General features: G+C 38.6%; 3 protein-coding genes across 4 annotated transcripts; all 3 read left to right on the forward strand.

The window, feature by feature from the left end:
- The first annotated feature begins 1,072 nt into the window (after positions 1-1,072).
- On the forward strand, positions 1,073-3,840 carry LOC117634624 (40S ribosomal protein S12-like). The gene is made up of 5 exons (XM_034368807.1): positions 1,073-1,191; positions 1,788-1,822; positions 2,450-2,753; positions 3,194-3,259; positions 3,559-3,840. Exons 2-5 carry the CDS (start codon positions 1,815-1,817, stop codon positions 3,616-3,618), a joined length of 438 nt encoding a protein of 145 aa, XP_034224698.1. The 5' UTR covers positions 1,073-1,191; positions 1,788-1,814; the 3' UTR covers positions 3,619-3,840.
- A 2,257-nt stretch (positions 3,841-6,097) lies between these two features.
- Positions 6,098-10,757, forward strand: LOC117634827 (NADP-dependent glyceraldehyde-3-phosphate dehydrogenase). The gene is made up of 9 exons (XM_034369073.1): positions 6,098-6,596; positions 6,721-6,914; positions 7,007-7,135; positions 8,614-8,733; positions 8,998-9,134; positions 9,228-9,383; positions 9,529-9,907; positions 10,057-10,173; positions 10,313-10,757. The coding sequence occupies exons 1-9, from the start codon at positions 6,452-6,454 to the stop codon at positions 10,424-10,426; spliced, it is 1,491 nt and encodes a 496-aa protein (XP_034224964.1). The 5' UTR covers positions 6,098-6,451; the 3' UTR covers positions 10,427-10,757.
- Positions 10,758-13,146: 2,389 nt separating this feature from the next.
- Positions 13,147-17,050, forward strand: LOC117635788 (transcription factor bHLH69-like). 2 transcript variants are annotated; one of them, XM_034370152.1, is made up of 7 exons: positions 13,148-14,084; positions 14,269-14,376; positions 14,478-14,639; positions 14,716-14,781; positions 15,450-15,515; positions 15,708-15,776; positions 16,233-17,050. In XM_034370152.1, the coding sequence occupies exons 1-7, from the start codon at positions 13,500-13,502 to the stop codon at positions 16,635-16,637; spliced, it is 1,461 nt and encodes a 486-aa protein (XP_034226043.1). In that variant the 5' UTR covers positions 13,148-13,499; the 3' UTR covers positions 16,638-17,050. The 2 variants fall into 2 exon arrangements, with proteins under 2 accessions (XP_034226044.1, XP_034226043.1); XM_034370153.1 differs by lacking the exon at positions 14,269-14,376 and having other exon boundaries at positions 13,147-14,084.
- Positions 17,051-18,651: the final 1,601 nt, after the last annotated feature.

The raw sequence follows: 18,651 nt of genomic DNA on the forward strand, positions 1-18,651 counted from the left end.
TTATATTAGTTTTTTTTCCTTCAAAAGTTAAGAAGAAGGAGGGGGAAAGCTGTTTTTCCAGTTTATCGATCCTAAAGTATGGAGAAAAACTCTCATACAACAGGGATAACACTTTTTTTGCTATCCTCGACTAATAATGGAATGACATGTAGGATAATTTTTTCACATGTCATTATGTTATTAGTCGGGGATAGCAAAATAGTGCTATCCCTGTTTCATCTAAGTTTTTTTTCCAAAGTATAAGTATCATGAGGGTTTAAAATTGGGAGGATGTAGGGATGGCAAAAATCCTCGTAGGGACGGGTCCCTGACCCTAACGGGGGGGAGATTTCGGAGCTAAATGGGTATCGGGTACGGGGATCCTTAACGGGTATGGGGAGGGGATGATATTGGCATCCCCATCCCCGAACCCGACCCGAAAATATATATGTTTATATTTAAATAAATAAATAAATATTTATAATATTTATGTTTAATCATAAGTTAACTTCCCTATCCTAATTCTTCTTAATTTTCTATGAAATTTCATATTGATGTGATTTTGAATAGTTGAGTTGAACTTTATAGTTAATTTGGATGTGTTGAATGATAATTTAATATGAAACTTAATGTTAAAATGTATGATAAATATTTTTTTATGCAAAAAAATAGGGGATTCGGGGCGGGTATGGGGGATAGTCCCCCGACGGGGAAGGGGACGGGGATTCTCCAAAACTTAATAAAAGGAGATGGGTTCGGGGACGGGGGTGGGGATGGAGAGCGGGAATGGAGATGATATTGTCATAACCGACCCTTACCCGACCCGTTGCCATCCCTAGGAGCACGCCAACAACCTAGGTCAATCCAACTAATACATGATAGGTTATATTAGTACTTTTTTGGATTGTGTTTATTTTAAGCCAACTTGTAATATTACGTAATTATATTTTAAGACTGAAAACAAACTCCAACCAAAAGAAAAATGAAAAATGAAAAATCCTGGAAAAACAAAAAGAAATAGATGGGAAGGAAAAAGGAGGAAAAGGGTAGTATAGTCATTTGAAAGTAGGGTTTTTAGGGTTCATCTATGATCTCGTGTGAGTTATAAGAACGACCCCGTCGGCCTCATTCGCTTCTCTTGCAGCAAATAGCAGTGCGGCTCTTAGATCTGTACCTCACCACAACCTCCACACAACCTCCACCATCATCAAGGTCAGCACTTATCTCTCTGTGCGTCTGATTACATTTTCCTCTTATTTAACTTCTACAACTACGTTTCGGTTTAGTTCTGTGTGGCCGCTGATAATTTTAATTGAAAAATGAAAAAGAAGAAAAGATGAATGGGGCATTAATAATTGTCTAAAATCTGAAACTGGCTTGAAGGGCATTTTGCATTCTGTGATTTTTCTTGAAAGCTACAAAATTGCTTCTGGAAATTCCAAGTAACATTTCATGTCCGAGGATTTTTGCAGTAGAGTTAACATCTTCTGTGTGTTTGTATAACTGTTAATATCTTTTGTTGTCTGTTTTTGACGTGGGCATCAAATTTGACTTGGTATTATTGTGCATCATCGGCGTGTAAAGTTCACTTTAGTAAACTAACCATGCTCAAAGGCTCTATCTAATTCTTTAAGATTCTCTAGTTATTCCTTAACAAGTCAGAACTACTAGTGTTATATTTTTGTAGGTTTTTATTGCTATAAGACTTGTTTAGGTTTCAGTGTTGGAGCTTGCAAGTCTGGTAATTTTATCTTTTGCCGAAATTTTTTATATGGCTGACATCTGTTTTGTTATTTTCTTGTAACCAGGGCCTCTAATTTCAACAGACAAGCACAATGTCAGGGTATGTAGATATTTCTTTTTCCAATTCTCCATACTCATTTTCACTGTCCATATGGAATATTTATTTTAAAGGAGGGTGCGAGTATTTTTAGAGATCAAAGTGCGATCCTGATTACTTGGCCTGAGAAGTAACCAAAATTTATCTTTTTTACTGGTAAACTGCCTTTCAAAAATTTGATACATATCAAAATGAGGGTACATGTTATTGGTCTAGTATTGTGAGACCTGTGTGGTTTGGATCCAGATTTGTAGAATGTGTGGCAAACCGCTGAATTATAGTTGTGTGCCTCTAGGGACCTTTTGTTTTGGACTGTGGGAGTATGTAATGGATGAGTGAGTGAAGGCTTACTTTAGTTAATTATGTTTTAGAATGTGTGTTTTTTGATACTAGGATCTGTGCACTTGTTCTGCATTTTATGCTGTATGTCCTATAGAAGGAAAATTAAGAAGCCCTTGCAAGTTGTCTTTTATGATATCTTCTTTGGTCCCTTAATATTTCACTGAATGGATAGTGCTTCAGTATTTTTTATTTTTTATTATTATTATTTTTTTTCCTGTTGTGATTTCCTTAGGATTTATTTGGTTTGCATGTGTATGTCTATGTCAAGTCAATTTATTGCTTGTACAGAGAAGAAGAAGTTGTTGTTGCTGCTGAGCCTGCTGCTGCTGCTGCTGTTCCAGCTCTAGGTGAGCCCATGGACCTTTTGACAGCATTGCAACTTGTGCTGAGAAAGTCGTTGGCTCATGGTGGGCTCACACGTGGACTCCACGAAGGTGCAAAGGTCATCGAGAAGCACGCTGCACAACTCTGTGTGTTAGCTGAGGACTGTGATCAGGCCGATTATGTCAAGCTGGTCAAGGCGCTATGTGCTGACCATAATGTTAAATTGATATCAATTCCTAGTGCTAAAACTCTTGGAGAATGGTCTGGTGTAAGTGAAAAATCAATTGACATAAAGCAGTTTTGTTAGTTTTAGTTCTTGCCTAAAAGTACTTATTTGCTGATGTTAATTATTTAGCTTGTTCGGGCGTTTTCCTCTCTCTCTCTCTCTCTCTCTATTGCTCCTTTTGCCCTCTTTCTCCATAGCTCCATAATTAATCCACTTGTTTTTATACACATGCAATTATATTCACTTAGTAACAATTCCATTTAGAGGGTATTTATTTACCAATAAATAAAAAAATGTCGATTTGCTTATCATCTGATCAGATCTGTCGTGGGTGGGGGGGACTGGGTAGTTGGTCATCTTCAAACTCTGTTTCCTTGTATCGATTTCCCTTTGGGCACATTAATTCTTTTTCTTTCTGATAATGCTCATGTTCTTTTTTCAACTTATGTTAATTTTAAACATTCTAAACATTCTTCTCACAGCTTTGTAAGATTGATTCAGAGGGAAAGGCTAGAAAGGTTGTTGGTTGCTCCTGCGTTGTTGTGAAGGTATGTAAACATTTATTTGTGTGCTTTTCTGTTGTTGTCTCTTGAACCTATGTTGCTGACAAATATAGGTCAGACAAATGAATCCATCAAAATTTTAGTGATTCACTAAATTAAATCAATGATTTTGTGTTTCTATCCATTTTCTTTTGTTTCGATGAGTTCCTTAATAACTTTATTATTCTGTCAATTTGGCTTAGGGAAGGTTTGTATTCATCCACCATACATGCTTTTATCACATGCTAAATTGGATTATTCTTTGTATGGTTTTTGTTTCCTAATCATAGTCTATTGTTTTGCAGGATTATGGGGAAGATACAGAAGGCCTTCATGTTGTTCAGGAGTACGTGAAGTCCCATTAAACTAGAAGATATTGGAGAGGCAGCCCCATTTTGATTTGGGGGTGATGTTCTTTAGGTAGTCTAAGCCTTTTTTAATATTGGTTATGATATCATCAGTGGCATGTCCAAACTTATAGAAGTGGAATTGAGTAACTGTCGTCGCTGATTTTCGGAACATGATGATTTGTCTGTCTTAACCAATCCTTGAATTGAAATGAAGTAATTTTTGGTGTGGTTTCATTAGTGATTTGCATGTTTTTTCTTTTGGGTTTCTCGTTAACCATACAAATGGGACGTTTCAAATGATGAGGATCACGCTATGATTGTATGACATGCTTTTCAAGAAATTTGAGGTTCAGACACTTTATGGTTAAAAATCTTTAGCAGCAGCCCTTTAATCTCTGAACAGAGACCAGACCATGATGTGGAAACTCATCATTCTCAGCCTCAGGCTTGGTGATAAAAACAGTTGGCATCATCCTGTTTTTATTTTTTTTTTCTAATTATCTTTGGGACAGTTTAAGTGAAATCCACCAGGCTATGCAGTAGTGGTCCATAAAGGGCGGTGCAATGTGTCCTCAAGCCTCTGGTTGAACCTGCACCAGGAATACCTGTGAACCACATTATAGCTTTCAACGACCCTTTATCCAATGGAAGAAGAAAAAGACTGGCTTTTGCAAGTTGCCACGACCCATAAGCGGCCTAAAACTGAAAGCTGGAGGGTCCACTTGGGGTTTTAACTCAAAAAAACGTTTCGGCCGTCCCTCTTACTGACAAACCCATTCGTTTCTGGAGTCTCCTTCTTCTCCCATTCTTGCATTGCATGTGAAAAACCATAAGGAACTCCAAACCCAAGCAACTAGTAGGGATAAGATGCCCATAAAGAAAGGATAAAGTGATCAAAATAAAGTTTGGAGGCTTCTACAATACAAGCCTAAAACCACAGTTTTTGGCTTCGGATTCTCATTCTTTTCTGCTTTTTTCAACAGAGATTTTTTTGCTACAATATATTTGTTTAATTATAAACAAATTCTCATGCAACTCTTCAATTCCATCGAGTCTGCAAAAGGAAACTATTTGGACAGATGATTCTGATTGCCGAACACGTTGAAAATATGCATACAACGTTATTGTCAAATGCCAGTGCAATGTGAAGCTGCATGCGCGCGCTCTCTCTCTCTCTCTCTCTCTCTCTCTCTCTCTCTCTCTCTCTCTCTCTCTCTCTGTATGCATGAAGAGTGAGAGGAGGAGGAGGAAAAAACAAAACATTAATCGTGAATATCGATCCTCCAGAAACCAGGGAGTTGGTGGTTCAGTTGAGGCCAATTTAAGCTCTCCGTAAAACACGTCCCATCCAACAAGTTGTAGTTTACCAAGTTATACATATATCTACTAACTCCGATCATTTAGGTTGCAGTTAGCTTACTACACCTAATCTTAAGCCAAAGACAGCCTTTCATTTTTTTCATTTTTTTATTTTACTTTTTATTTTTCGGTTTCAAGACATGCTTTAAGTTTGGAGCATTCAAGAATAATAGAATGTCCCAGCTTTTCTGCAGTTTTCATGCTTTAGAATCAAAAGGCTTACTTCATTTCAGTCTTAATCAGCAGCAGGTTTTACTCTTTACACTCTCATTCTCTTCTACTTCTCTCTCTCTGGCTTTGCTTTATTTGGCCCTCCTTCGTCATTATGGCTATAATCATGGATTATTCAGTGAATATATGGTTGGTTATATTTAGAAATCTGAAAGAGTGCAAGCTTCATGCATGCACATATATATGTACAAAAATTCTCTTATGCGGACATTCATATGTTATTATCGTACGGACGCCATGTATTTTCTACTACCCTTCCCTGCTTTCCTCTCTGTTTACAAAGGCAATGGCATCCGCACGTTATCGTGCGAACATCCGGATGAGAGAATATATATATATATATATATACATTTTGATTTTTCTTTTGTTTTGTTATATGAAGCGATCTAATCAATTTCTTAATGTTTAATTTTATTTTTCCCTTTCTTAATTTTAACTAATATAGGTAGGTGGCAACCGTGGTGTACCTACTTCATATATGGCCAACCACAGTGTCCTTCGAATTAGCTCATGCAAAGCCAACTCAGGTAGCCTTCAAGCTCCTATTCATCTGCATCATAGATAATTTTTCACAAGTTGCAATTTCTTAAAATTACAAATTCAAGCACATTTTGCTTCATCAGTGAAAATCAAAATCAAAATCTCCTCCTTATTTAACACTGTTGTTAACATGGAGGATGGTGGCTGTGAAACTTTTATAGGAGCTCCCCAAAAGCTGTACTAAAACTTTAGACGTATATCGGTTTAAATGGTAGGCAACCTAAAAGTTTAGCCATTTTGGTGAAAATTCTTAAAGGGAAAAATGATTATGTAGCTTATAAGTGTTCTAAAGTCTCAATTTTTTTTTGAGTTTGTATATGTGCGCGGACAGCACGAGGCTAACTAAAATTTTGAGTTTTTTTTTAACCGTCTGATATTAAAAAAACAGAGAGTTGCCACAAAGGAAGATGTGCACGAAGTAAAAGCTTACTTGTCAACCTTTGAACCACCTAACCGACTTCCTCCTCTGTCCCATTTAACTGGACAAGGCGTGGCTCACCTTCCCCTTATATAAACACCCTCACAAATCCCACCAAACCACAACCCAAAAACCAAACTACTTATCACCCACACACTCCCTCACTCCCTCATCCTCCACTGCTCTACATACGCCTCTCTTTTGCTGCCTTGCACAGTCCAAAAAGAGGCTGTCATACGCTCAAGTTGAGCAATTCTTGTGTTGGGTTCTTTGTTGTTTGAGCTCTAATCTTTGTCAGCCATGGCTGGTACTGGATTGTTTTCAGAGATATTGGATGGAGAGGCTTACAAGTACTACGCTGATGGAGAGTGGAAGAAATCATCTTCTGGGAAACTCGTTCCCATCATCAACCCAACTACAAGAAAGGTTCACTACAAGGTTCAAGGTGATCATCTGTCATTTTTTATTAATCATCATTTTCATGTCGTGGTTTTTAATTTTGCATGGTTGCGCTGTTTTCTCTGTTTCGTTTTACAAAATTATAACTACCCTTTGTTTGGTTGTCACAGCTTGTACACAAGAAGAGGTCAACAAGGTTATGGAAACTGCGAAAATTGCACAGAAGTCGTGGGCAAAGACTCCACTCTGGAAGCGAGCTGAGCTTCTTCATAAAGCTGCTTCTATCCTGAAAGAGTACAAAACTCCAATTGCAGAATCCCTTGTTAAAGAAATTGCTAAACCTGCTAAAGATGCAGTTACAGAGGTGTATAACTTGTTCTGTTTTTGCACACAAACTAAATGCGTTTCTGCTTGATTTTCCATGAAATTGATATGGGAATCTTGGGTTTTATAAAGGTTGTGAGGTCTGGGGATTTGGTGTCTTACTGTGCTGAAGAAGGGGTTAGGATTCTGGGAGAAGGGAAGTTCTTGGTGTCTGATAGTTTTCCTGGAAATGACAGAACAAAGTACTGCCTCACTTCCAAGGTATCTTTACTTTCAATTCAACTACTTATTCTTGTTAATTTCTCCTTTTACTGTTGAATTCATGAGTTTCTCCTGGAAATATGCATGAAAAGCTTGATTTGATGATGTAAGCATTAAGCCTATGGAAAAAAGGAAAGATTATGTCAGCCTAAAACAAATTTCCACCAGAAATTGTTGGTGTCTGTAACTTCCAACTGTCGGTGATAAATAATTCTCAGTAGGCCTGAGCTCAGAACTCATTAAACTAATTCTCATCTTTTGAAAAGGAGCTGCTATCCGTCATGCTATATTAATATATTATCTGTTTGTGTCACATTTCGTCCGATGCTTGTGACAGATTGAAGAGGTGAGAAACTAACACACACACTGTCTTCTGAAACCATCTATGGGATTTTTCTCCCTTTTGTTTCCTTCGCCAACCACCATACTTCTATTATTTGCTTTAATTCTCAGCAGTTGCAGCTACTTTTTCTCAATTTCTTTCGTCACGTTGTCATAAATTCTACTAACTGTAATTGCTATCTTTATCCACTCTCACCCTGCTAATCAGGGGCGGTCCAACACCTAGGGCAAGATAGGCTGCTGCCTACCCTAAAATTTTCAAAAATAAAAAATACTCATATAGAATAGGCCAACCCAAGTGAAACATAAAAACCAATGCCCACCCATATGAAACATACAAACCAATGCCCACCCTAAACCCACGTGAAACATACAAACCAATGCCCACCCAAAAAGTATGCCATATATATGCATAACCTAAAATTTCTCCTCTTTAATTATCTTCTCTTTAATTTCCTACCCCCAAATTTTAAGATTTTGTATATGACAACATTGAATTTAATATATTCTAAATAGGTTAGAAGTTATGTGTTCTAATCTATTCTAGAGTTTACTTAAAGAATGAATTATAATTTGCCGACTTTGTTGAAATTAATTAGGTCTTTCATTTTTGGAATTTTGTTGAGATGTTTGATTATTTGTATTTTTGAGATGTTTTGATTTGTTGTTGGTATGTTAATGTTTGATTAAAGGCATTGATGTTATTATGAGAATTTATTTGATTTTTTGTTGGGATGTTGGATTAAATAGGTTATCTTTTGTTATGTCAGATCACAATCCAAACCCTAAGAATAAAGAATTTGTTGGAAATTTTTTTATAGAAAAAGATTAGTTTTTTTTTTTTTCACTACTTTTGTTTATGTATAGAGATACATTTGAGGGTAAGGCTCATTATGTTCTGCTACTAGGTGTATATTTTTATGTTTATTAATGAGATTCACTCATAACCTCGAGTTTTTAATGTAAGTTTTGCCCAGTTGGATTTCAAATCCTGGATCTGCCATTGCTGCTAATTATCACAACGCAAGTCTACCTTAACCGTCTACTCTTTATTCAAATTGATACAATTTTGATAGGTCTCATATTATCCTTATTTATGATAAGTTTTATTGAATGCAACTGTATTTTGATTGCAGATTCCACTTGGTGTGGTTTTAGCCATTCCACCATTTAACTATCCTGTCAACCTTGCTGTCTCAAAAATTGCTCCTGCACTCATTGCTGGAAACTCCCTCGTGCTGAAGCCTCCAACTCAGGTATTGCCAGTCTATGGAATTAGGACATTGTGTTTGAGACTGAGTAATTCGCCAATCCTTCTTGATCACACACATAACTTCTCAGTAGTAGTATGATGAAAAACCAGAAAGGTGGAAGCTGGCCTTTATTTTCGAACTATGTAAATTCCTGCAAAAATGTATTTTTAAGAAGAGAACAGCATTAAAAAACTGTGTCTAAAACACTCGATGAAAATATTGTTTCATGATCTGAAAGACTGAATCATACCCCTAACTTTCTTCTAGGGTGCTGTTTCTTGCCTTCATATGGTTCATTGCTTTCACTTGGCTGGTTTTCCCAAAGGCCTTATTAGTTGTGTCACTGGGAAAGGATCTGAGATCGGCGACTTCCTTACCATGCATCCTGGAGTGAGTTGTATAAGGTAATCCCAGATTATTTTCTTTTGATGCAGCAATAGACTCACTTTCCTTCGTCTTGATATATCGTTACTTACTGATGAATCCCGGTTTCTCAGCTTCACTGGTGGTGATACTGGTATTGCAATTTCAAAAAAGGCAGGCATGATCCCTCTTCAGATGGAGTTGGGGGGTAAAGATGCCTGCATTGTGCTTGAAGATGCCGACCTAGATTTGGTGGCAGCAAACATTATAAAGGGAGGATTTTCTTACAGGTGAAGGAAATTAATTATGTATCTTATGCTTGTATAAGGCACCACCAGAGTAGCAATTACATAGTCTAATTCTTTCCGCTGCAATCTTTAGTACTCAACTAATGAGATTTCTTTCTGACACACTTGGTACTCACATTTGTAACAGTGGTCAAAGGTGTACTGCTGTTAAGGTTGTCTTGGTGATGGAATCCGTTGCTGATGCCCTTGTCGAGAAAGTGAACAAAAGGGTGGCAAAACTAACTGTTGGACCACCAGAGGAGAACTCTGATATCACTCCAGTTGTTTCAGAATCATCAGCGAATTTTATCGAAGGGTTAGTTGTGGATGCAAAACAGAAAGGAGCAACATTTTGCCAGGAGTACAAGAGAGATGGCAACCTTATCTGGCCTTTGTTGTTAGATAACGTCAGGCCTGATATGAGAATTGCATGGGAAGAGCCATTTGGTCCAGTTTTGCCAGTTATTAGGATTACTTCTGTAGAAGAAGGGATCCACCATTGCAATGCCAGCAATTTTGGACTCCAGGTAACATTTTTTTGGGTCTCTCCACTTGCATACCGTGATGTCTTATGCGTACCGACAATGATGTTTTCTTCTGCCATAGTTGAAGTATACAGTTAACCTCTCTCTCCCCAATAAAATATTGACTCACACATGACATGGGTAAAATGCAGGGCTGTGTGTTCACAAAGGACATCAACAAGGCCATTTTGATTGGTGATGCAATGGAGACGGGAACGGTTCAAATAAACTCTGCACCTGCTCGTGGACCGGATCATTTTCCGTTTCAGGTGAATCTTTAAAATTCCAGAAAATTATTTAGTTTTCTTTATTTGACGGCCACCATTTCCTTCCAAGAAAAGACCGCCATTTCCTTCCAAGAAAAGACCACCATCTTGGTGAATACTTATGAATGATATGTATTGACAGGGTATAAAGGACAGTGGCATTGGGTCACAAGGAATCACCAACAGCATCAACATGATGACCAAGATCAAGACGACTGTGATCAACTTGCCAACACCTTCTTACAGCATGGGTTAGTGTTCATAAAGAATCGATAGTCGCAACAGCTACTAAATATGGGAGCAGATTAGTAAAATGTTGTGAGTGGAATTTTAGGCTGCAGACTATAAGAAATGTGACTTGTTCAGCAAATGGAGTTGAGAAAGGAGAATAATGGGGCTGCATCTGCATCATGTGTTACCAGATGTTTATTTAGTACTTGCAAGAACTTAGGCTTCTCTTGTGTACCAATTAGCTTATGTTATTAGCCCATGAATTTGGAAGCTTTGTTAATAAGATCTGGGGTACTTGTACTACTTTTTAGTTTGATAATTAAGCATCATTACATATCTTATCTTAGCTATAAAAATGGTGTTTTGATTCTTGCGTGGTGCCTTGGGCCTGCCTTAAGCCTTGTCCTTAATGACAAGTCAATGCTCGTGCGTAGCTGTGTTAAGCATTTGATTAGCTACACAATTATATCCTAATTCATATACTTATCTCTGTCATTTTCACTGATACAAAACTAACTAATTTGAAATGCTATCTGGTAAGTAAATCTGGATGGAAAAGCACTTAGGCCCATTGTGATTGGTTAATGAAATGCATGCTTAGATTAGGTATAGACTTTTTGGTAGCTGATTAACCAAAAGATGAAATGCATGCTTACTAGCCCGCTTCCCCCCTCCCTTCCCCCCTTGCCCCCTTCCCCCCTTCCTAGGGGTGGAATATGCTCATTCATGTTCTTGTTGTTTAATTAGACATGAGACATCTAAAGACTTCAAATATTTTAAGTACAAGTTTCTCAAGTTGACTTGAATATATAAATATATTAAAGAGGTCAGAGAAGTTGCCATGAATGAATGCATGAGTTGAAAACTGATCTGAAGCCCCTTTCTCACCTTCTTCCTGGGTTAATTAGAAACAGATAGGCATGTATGCAACCTGGAAACAGACAGGCTTCAATCCAACCAATGCTGCCGGCACTTGCACTGCATCATAATAAACCATGCACAGTCAGTCTCCCCCCACCCACTCTCCAAAACAAAAAATAAAAAATAAAAAATAAAAGAAGGAGAAAAAAAGTGAAGAATAAGGAAGATTGCATTTGAAATTTGAGATGCCAAATCGAATTCCTAATTATCTACCAGATCAAATCAAAGTTGGCTTAGAATTCCGTTTGCGGGTGATTTGAGTGATTGATAGAAGGGAGTTGGAATATAATTTAGCATATAGACATAGAGGAAAAAAAAGATACATGCTTTTGCACTGTCTGAAAAATGAAGAGGTGCTATAATATCTCGTCAAGAGATTTAATTGGATACACTTATTTGTTTTGCTGGAAGTATCTGTATTACACCATCATAATTAAGCCCAAAGAGTGCTTATTATTGTGATTTAGAATGGGCTTGGCACGAAGATAATCATGTTTAATGATTTGGTTTAGGGATTGGGTTGAGAGATTATGTGTGAGGTGTAAAGACAGGCTAGAAAAGTGGGGACGTGATTGGAGCAAGACAAGGACATATACCTACATCTTTTCTTTTGGCCTTGTGCAATTGGGATTTGTAGGACAAATTAGGAGGAGCATTCATTTACAAAACCCATTTGAAAATGTCAAGTCTTTCTGTGAATCAAGTAATTCATTCTCCATTACGAAAACGAACAAATAATGTCTTGTTAATTATGCTCAAGTGGGGAACAAATCATGTCTTGTAATTTTTGAACCACATAATCAATTTTTTATTATTGGGATTCCTTTAGCAGGGCAGGGAGCCCGGGAGGGTTCGGCAACATACAATCAATATCGGGTCAAATTAACAACTAAGATTGCATCCCTAGATGAGAGGCCACGACAATCACAGCATATCACTGCTTTAGATCTCCCTGTTCAATCCACTGGTCGTGCTTTCAGCAAACAAAGCTTGAGCTTTTTTATTTTAGTGGTTGAAATTCCAAAACCCAATTATTTTAATAAAATAAAAATATGTAACCATTCCATTGGGTAATCTTTCTTTGCACACTGTCATTGTTTTTGAATTCTGATGTGAATCTTCAACACGTCATATTGGGATTTATACAGTTATGTTTCTGCTCTTTTTTTATTGTGTGTGAGTGTGACTCCAAGGTATTCACTATTCAATGCATATGGAAAATGGTGCATCCTTTTAAGGTTTCTTATCTCTCACATTATTTGTGCTAACAGTACATTATTTTATGAGCTCTGAAGTTTTTTTTTTTTTTTTTTTCTTCTTGTAGAAACGGTAAAGATTTATTAATACAAAATACCCAGAACACATTCTCAAAGGAAGTTCTTGCAATACAAAAAATCTAAAAAATCTAAATAAAAATGACAAGACAATGAAAACAAATATACAACTTGAAACCCAACTCACTTGAACTTACAAATGAAGTTATGGATTCATTTTATTTCTTTTTGCTCCATACGTTTCACTATGTTGAACTTGACATGAACAACATGAATAGCGTTGCGCATACGATTCATTTTATTTTTTGTATTTTGTTTATAAAAATAGGAAAAAGAAAAAAGAAGATAAAAAAAGAGAGAAGATAAAAAAACGAAAGAAGAGAAGGCGACGCGCATACGCAGCACAATTGATGTGGTGGATGTGGTAGTCTCAGATATACATAAACTAGTCGAGTCTCCCACCAGTGTCTCTGACCAAATGCCAAAGCCCAAAAAGCCAAAGGCCCTCCTCAGAACAGACGAAGCGAGCCCCACCCACCCCACGCACAGACAGAGTCACGAACGATTCACAACAATCACACCCAAACAACACAAACAAAAACAAACAGACAACCTCAGTCTCTCTTCGACTTTTTCTATTTAATATCTCTCTCTCTCTCTCCCCTTCCAAACGGAAGCCCAAGGTTTTTCTTTTCTTCTCAATTCTCATCATCCAAACACACCAACCCAAAATCGCCATTCTCAAATGCTTTCTTCTTTCTCTCCTCCCCCTCCAATAATTCCACTCTAAACCCGCCCCCCAATATTTTAATTCATCTTCCTCTTCCTCTTCCTCTAATTTGACTTCCCAAACCCCCAATCATTTCTCTCTCTATCTCCATTAATCTAACCATATATATATATATGCAGCCTTGTAGCAAAGAAATGCAAGATATGAACTCCCTCTTAAACTCTTCACCTTCCTCCCAACTCTCTCTCCAAGACCACCACCGCCACCTTCAACTTCAACCTCAACAACAATCTCACTCTCACTCCCATTCTCATTCAAGGCCACACCTCCATAACTCTCACTCTCAGATGCATCCTCAAATTCCTTCCCCCTCCCCCGCTCACTTCGACTCCGTTTCCCACGACGACTTCCTCGAGCAAATGCTCTCCACCCTCGGCCCCTCGTCCTGCTCATGGGCCGACGACACGCCGCCCTCCAACTCTGACAATGTCGTCTTCACTTACGACGACTCCGCCAACCTCGCCACCAAGTTCCGCAGCCAGCAGATCAGCGCCGGAGCCGGTGCCTCCAAATCCGCTTCCGCCTCCGCCGCTGCTGCAGCCGCCATGATGCTCCAGCACCAGCTCATGATGTCCAGATCAACGTCCGCCGACTCTGGCTTCGTTCCCATGGCCTTGTCTTTGGGCAACGGAGACTTTGACCGCTCCAACAACGACGTCGTCGAGGGTTCCTCCTCCTTTAAATCTCCCAATCCTGTGGTGAGTTATTGTCAAACTTACTCAATTAATTATCGCCTCCCCTCTCCTCCCCTCTCGTCTCCTTCCTGTATATAATCTGAATTCGCCAATCAACACCGACGGTATAAATGTAAATTAGAAAGAAGAAAAAAATAGTGTGAACTGCTGGGGTGGCGATAATATTATACTATAATAATTTTTACAGGGAGGTGAGGGGGCTTCTTCTGTTCAAGCCCTGTTCAATGGGTTCTCTGGATCACTGCATGGGGGGGCTACTACTCAGTCTCCCAATCAGCATTTTCACCAACCTCAGGCCTGCCCTCCCGCTCTATTTTCTTCTATTTATTCAATTATTATGATCTATTGGCTTCTGTGGCAGTGATTAGTAGATTGATTTTGTCGTCAATGATACAGGGAGGTTCGCTGCAGGCACAGAACTATGGAGGTCCAGGGGCGGCGATGAACCAAGGTCCGGCGAGTGGCTCGGGTGGGGGCGGGGGTGCACCCGCACAACCCAGACCCAGAGTCAGGGCGAGGAGAGGCCAAGCCACTGACCCACACAGCATCGCTGAAAGAGTACGTTGGGTTGTTTCTTGGTTTGTTTGTAATTTGTTGTGATCTGACTGAAACATATGGGGTGGTGCTGTTGCAGTTACGGAGAGAGAGAATCGCAGAGAGAATGAAGGCTCTGCAGGAGCTGGTTCCCAATGCGAACAAGGTAAATTAATTAATGACTTGTCAAATGAATAGTTTAGTTATTTATGGGCTAGTATCAATATTCCTTTAATTAAATATTTGTTGAAGCTGTTCAGTTGACAGTTCCCATTTCCCGAGTGGGACACCTCCGGTTCTGGGTTCTGTAAACTGACGCTCAGTCAGATTGCAATTCATTTTTCTTCCTGTGGGGAGGGAGAAGGGGAGGAGAGAGGCATCACAGTGAACACGTGTCACGCATATAATAGGGAAGGGATTGCATCACAAAGTCATGTATCCCGTACACTTCCTTTGTTTTTTGTTTTTTGTTTTTTGTTTTTTGTTTTTAAAAAAAGAGGAAAAATATTGAATCATCCTTCCGTGTGTATTTGAAAACAAGCTGAAGAAAAGAAAAAAAAAAAAAGAGAGAAGAAAAAGAGAAAGTTGGTCCCGAGCCGTACTCCGGCACGAACTTGAGGGCGAATGGGTTAGGCATAGTTAGTTATACTTGCATAATATTTTGACCAAAGAAAAAAAAGTATTATTATTTAATGGTGTTATATTGTACTAGCAAGCCATACTTACTGGACCGCAACTAAATAAGTTTAGCATATTTTTATATTTTATATATAAAAAATAGATTTGAGATTCTAGGATGCAATAATCTAATGAATTTGGGTTTTGGAATGACAGACAGACAAAGCTTCAATGCTGGATGAGATCATCGATTATGTCAAATTTCTCCAGCTCCAAGTCAAGGTACTCTTCTTCTTTATGTTTTTTCCTTTCTGGAGCTGAGCCTGAGTTCATTATTTCTTAATTAAAGAAAAAGAAAGATTCTCTAGTTGACATTGTTTGCTGGATTAGATAATGATAATCAAATAATGGATTTCTAAGTAGAATTTTGGAATGGTAATGGGTGTGAATTTTTTATGTTTACACAACATGTAGGTTCTGAGCATGAGCAGGTTGGGCGGTGCAGCTGCTGTTGCTCCTCTTGTTGCTGATGTGTCCTCTGAGGTAAATTAAAATGAAGAAACCCTTTTTATCACAGCAAGAACTGGACCCAAAGAAAAACCCATGTACATACATTACATTTACATATGATGCTTTCCACATAAAGAAGAAAGAGAATGGAAAATCTGTTTAGGTGTTGTTGTTGTTGATGAAAAAGAAGAACCAATCCACCATTCACATTTCCCTGATTTCACCTACCCAAAGGAAGGAAAGTACCCAGCTAGCCAACTCAAAAACTCAAAGCCCCAAACTTTCCATCACTACAAAACGACAAAACAAAAGCAGCACGCGTGCCCGCTTTCTCAGATTCCACCTCTCTCTCTCTCCCCCTCACTTTTCAAACCCACAGACACAGAGAGAGAAAGAGAGAGCTCTTTCTTTCTCTTTCGGCTTTGTATTGTATCCTTTCCCTTTCACACTAAAAATAATAATAGTTTAATTTTTTGGTCGTTCCTGTAGGGAGGCGGTGACTGTATCCAGGCCAGTGCCAATGGCGGGACCCGCGGCCGGAGTTCTAACGGCAACCAAACGGCCTCCTCATCTAACGACAACAGCATGACGGTCACGGAGCACCAAGTTGCCAAGTTGATGGAGGAAGACATGGGATCCGCCATGCAGTACCTCCAGGGCAAGGGTCTATGCCTCATGCCAATTTCCTTGGCAACCGCTATCTCCACTGCCACGTGTCACACCAGGAACCCCCTCATCCACAACAACAACAATAACAATGCGGTCATGGCATCCAACGGTGGCGAAGGGCCCTCCTCTCCCAGCATGTCCGTGTTGACCGTCCAGTCAGCCACGATGGGTAACGGTGGGGTCGACGGTTCCGTTAAAGACGCAACCTCCGTCTCCAAGCCCTGAATCGTCAAGTGTCGTCGAGTGAGAGTGACCGACCGACCCAACCTATTGGCTTTAGTTTTTACTCTTTTTTTTTTAAGGCGACAAATGAACACACATAGTGACGTGGGACTCTCTTCCAAGGCCGTGTGTGTAATCTAAAGTCTACGAAAATAAGGCCTCACGACGACGCCGTATTTGCGAAGACTTTGGGTAAAGCTAACTGACAGCAGCAGAAGCATAAATCCTTTTCTTTTGGTAAAAGAGATTTAGGGGTTTCTGTATTTTAATTTTACTTTAATGTTGCTTTTTCATGGTATTTGAATTTGTTTTATATTTGCAAGTTGGTTGGCTGGCTGGCTGCCAGTGGCCCAGCAGTGCCGATGATTGTACTACTACTACAACTAATGCGATCATGTTTATCTTGAAAATCACAATCATGTTATTATGAAATGATTAGAATTTTAATAACAATGAGGGAATTATTAAGGATAAAAAAAAGGTGTCTATTATCTAAGCTAAGTTTGTTTTGTGGATTTTGGGTTGTTGGCTTGGTTTTGTGTATGGACTTGGATTATATTTTTGGTGAACTGAGTGTCTTATTATAGTTTTCGACAAGGAGAAGGCCCTAAGTATTGTTATTATTAAGGATTAATAAAGAAAAAGGGCGGGGGTTGATTTGATGAATTGTCACTTGACTTGTTGTAGGAAAAAATGGCAAAAATATGTTGTTTGTTTATTATCGGTAGCTGAGAAAGAAGAAACCGAACCATCCGTGAACTTTAATTTTGTTTTGTTTAAGTGTTAGTTGGTCATAAACATAAAATAAAATAAGAGTAAAGTTAGTAGTCTGTTGGATGTTAGGTTGAAGTTGAAGAAAGCAATATACGAATGAATATCAAATTGTTATATATATAAGTTGGGTGAAATGGAATGGAACACATACAAACCCTAAATCGCTCCTCCGTCCATGAAGGTTAGGCAACCTACTAACTTAGACTCGGATTTTAACCCAAACCAATGCTTGCTTAATTTGTTGTAATTATCAAATTGTAATACAAAAGTATATAGTTATATAGTTACAGGCGACACTGCGACACTGCGACTCTGCGACTCTGCGACACCGCCACAGGTAATGAACGAAAGTACATGAAAGCCTTCGCTCTTTTTTTTTTTTTTTGGGTCAAACAAAAGTGTATGATACTTGAGGTTAGGCTAGCATTCTGTGCGCTGATGATTCAAAGCGTGCGAATAATACGACGCCGTATTGCCATTGTTGTCGTGTGGGTGGATCCCACAGTACCAAACCCAAACATGTATGCTGACGTAAGGCCTACGTTCATCCAGCTCCAAGTTCCAACCATGTAAATTGTAATGTAACAACTCATAATCTCAAATTAAAATGTCATTCATAACAATAATAAAACTAAAAAAGAAAAAACCGTTCATCAAGTTTGAATCCCTCTCCCCCTTTAAGATATTGATTTCATATGAATGATAATGAGAGAGACAGAGGCGGCACAAGTGATTTGAAGGTTTGATCTTCTTCCGAGATCTCCTCAAATATGAAATTGAATGATGCACATGGATCATGGATCATGCAATCCACTACTTAATGCCACTTCATCATTCACACATTGACCCTCCAATACTAAATACTATTATTATTATTATTATTATTATTATTCCCCCAGAGCCCATAACTCCATCCACTAAAACTAAGCCAGTCGAACAGATTGCAATATTTTTTTTTGAGAGTGCTATTTCAGACTGCTAGTTTCAGTGTTCAGACTTGAGTAACAACAACACAGGGGTGTTCATTAATTCAAATAAAGCTGTATGCAAATCAGACATTGAAAATTCTTGTTGCATTCTTGCACAAGTTCTAGTGGTTCCTTTTCAAGACTAACTCAAACTTTTTCCCTTTCTCTGTACCTTCCTCCACAGAAATGCAATTGCAGTGCATAAGATACATGTACATGCAATTAAGGCAAGGAACAGAAAAAATAATAAAACAACTTAAAAGACTGACATGAAA

Source organism: Prunus dulcis, chromosome 7 (assembly GCF_902201215.1).
Source record: "Prunus dulcis chromosome 7, ALMONDv2, whole genome shotgun sequence".
Taxonomy (NCBI): Eukaryota; Viridiplantae; Streptophyta; class Magnoliopsida; order Rosales; family Rosaceae; genus Prunus; species Prunus dulcis.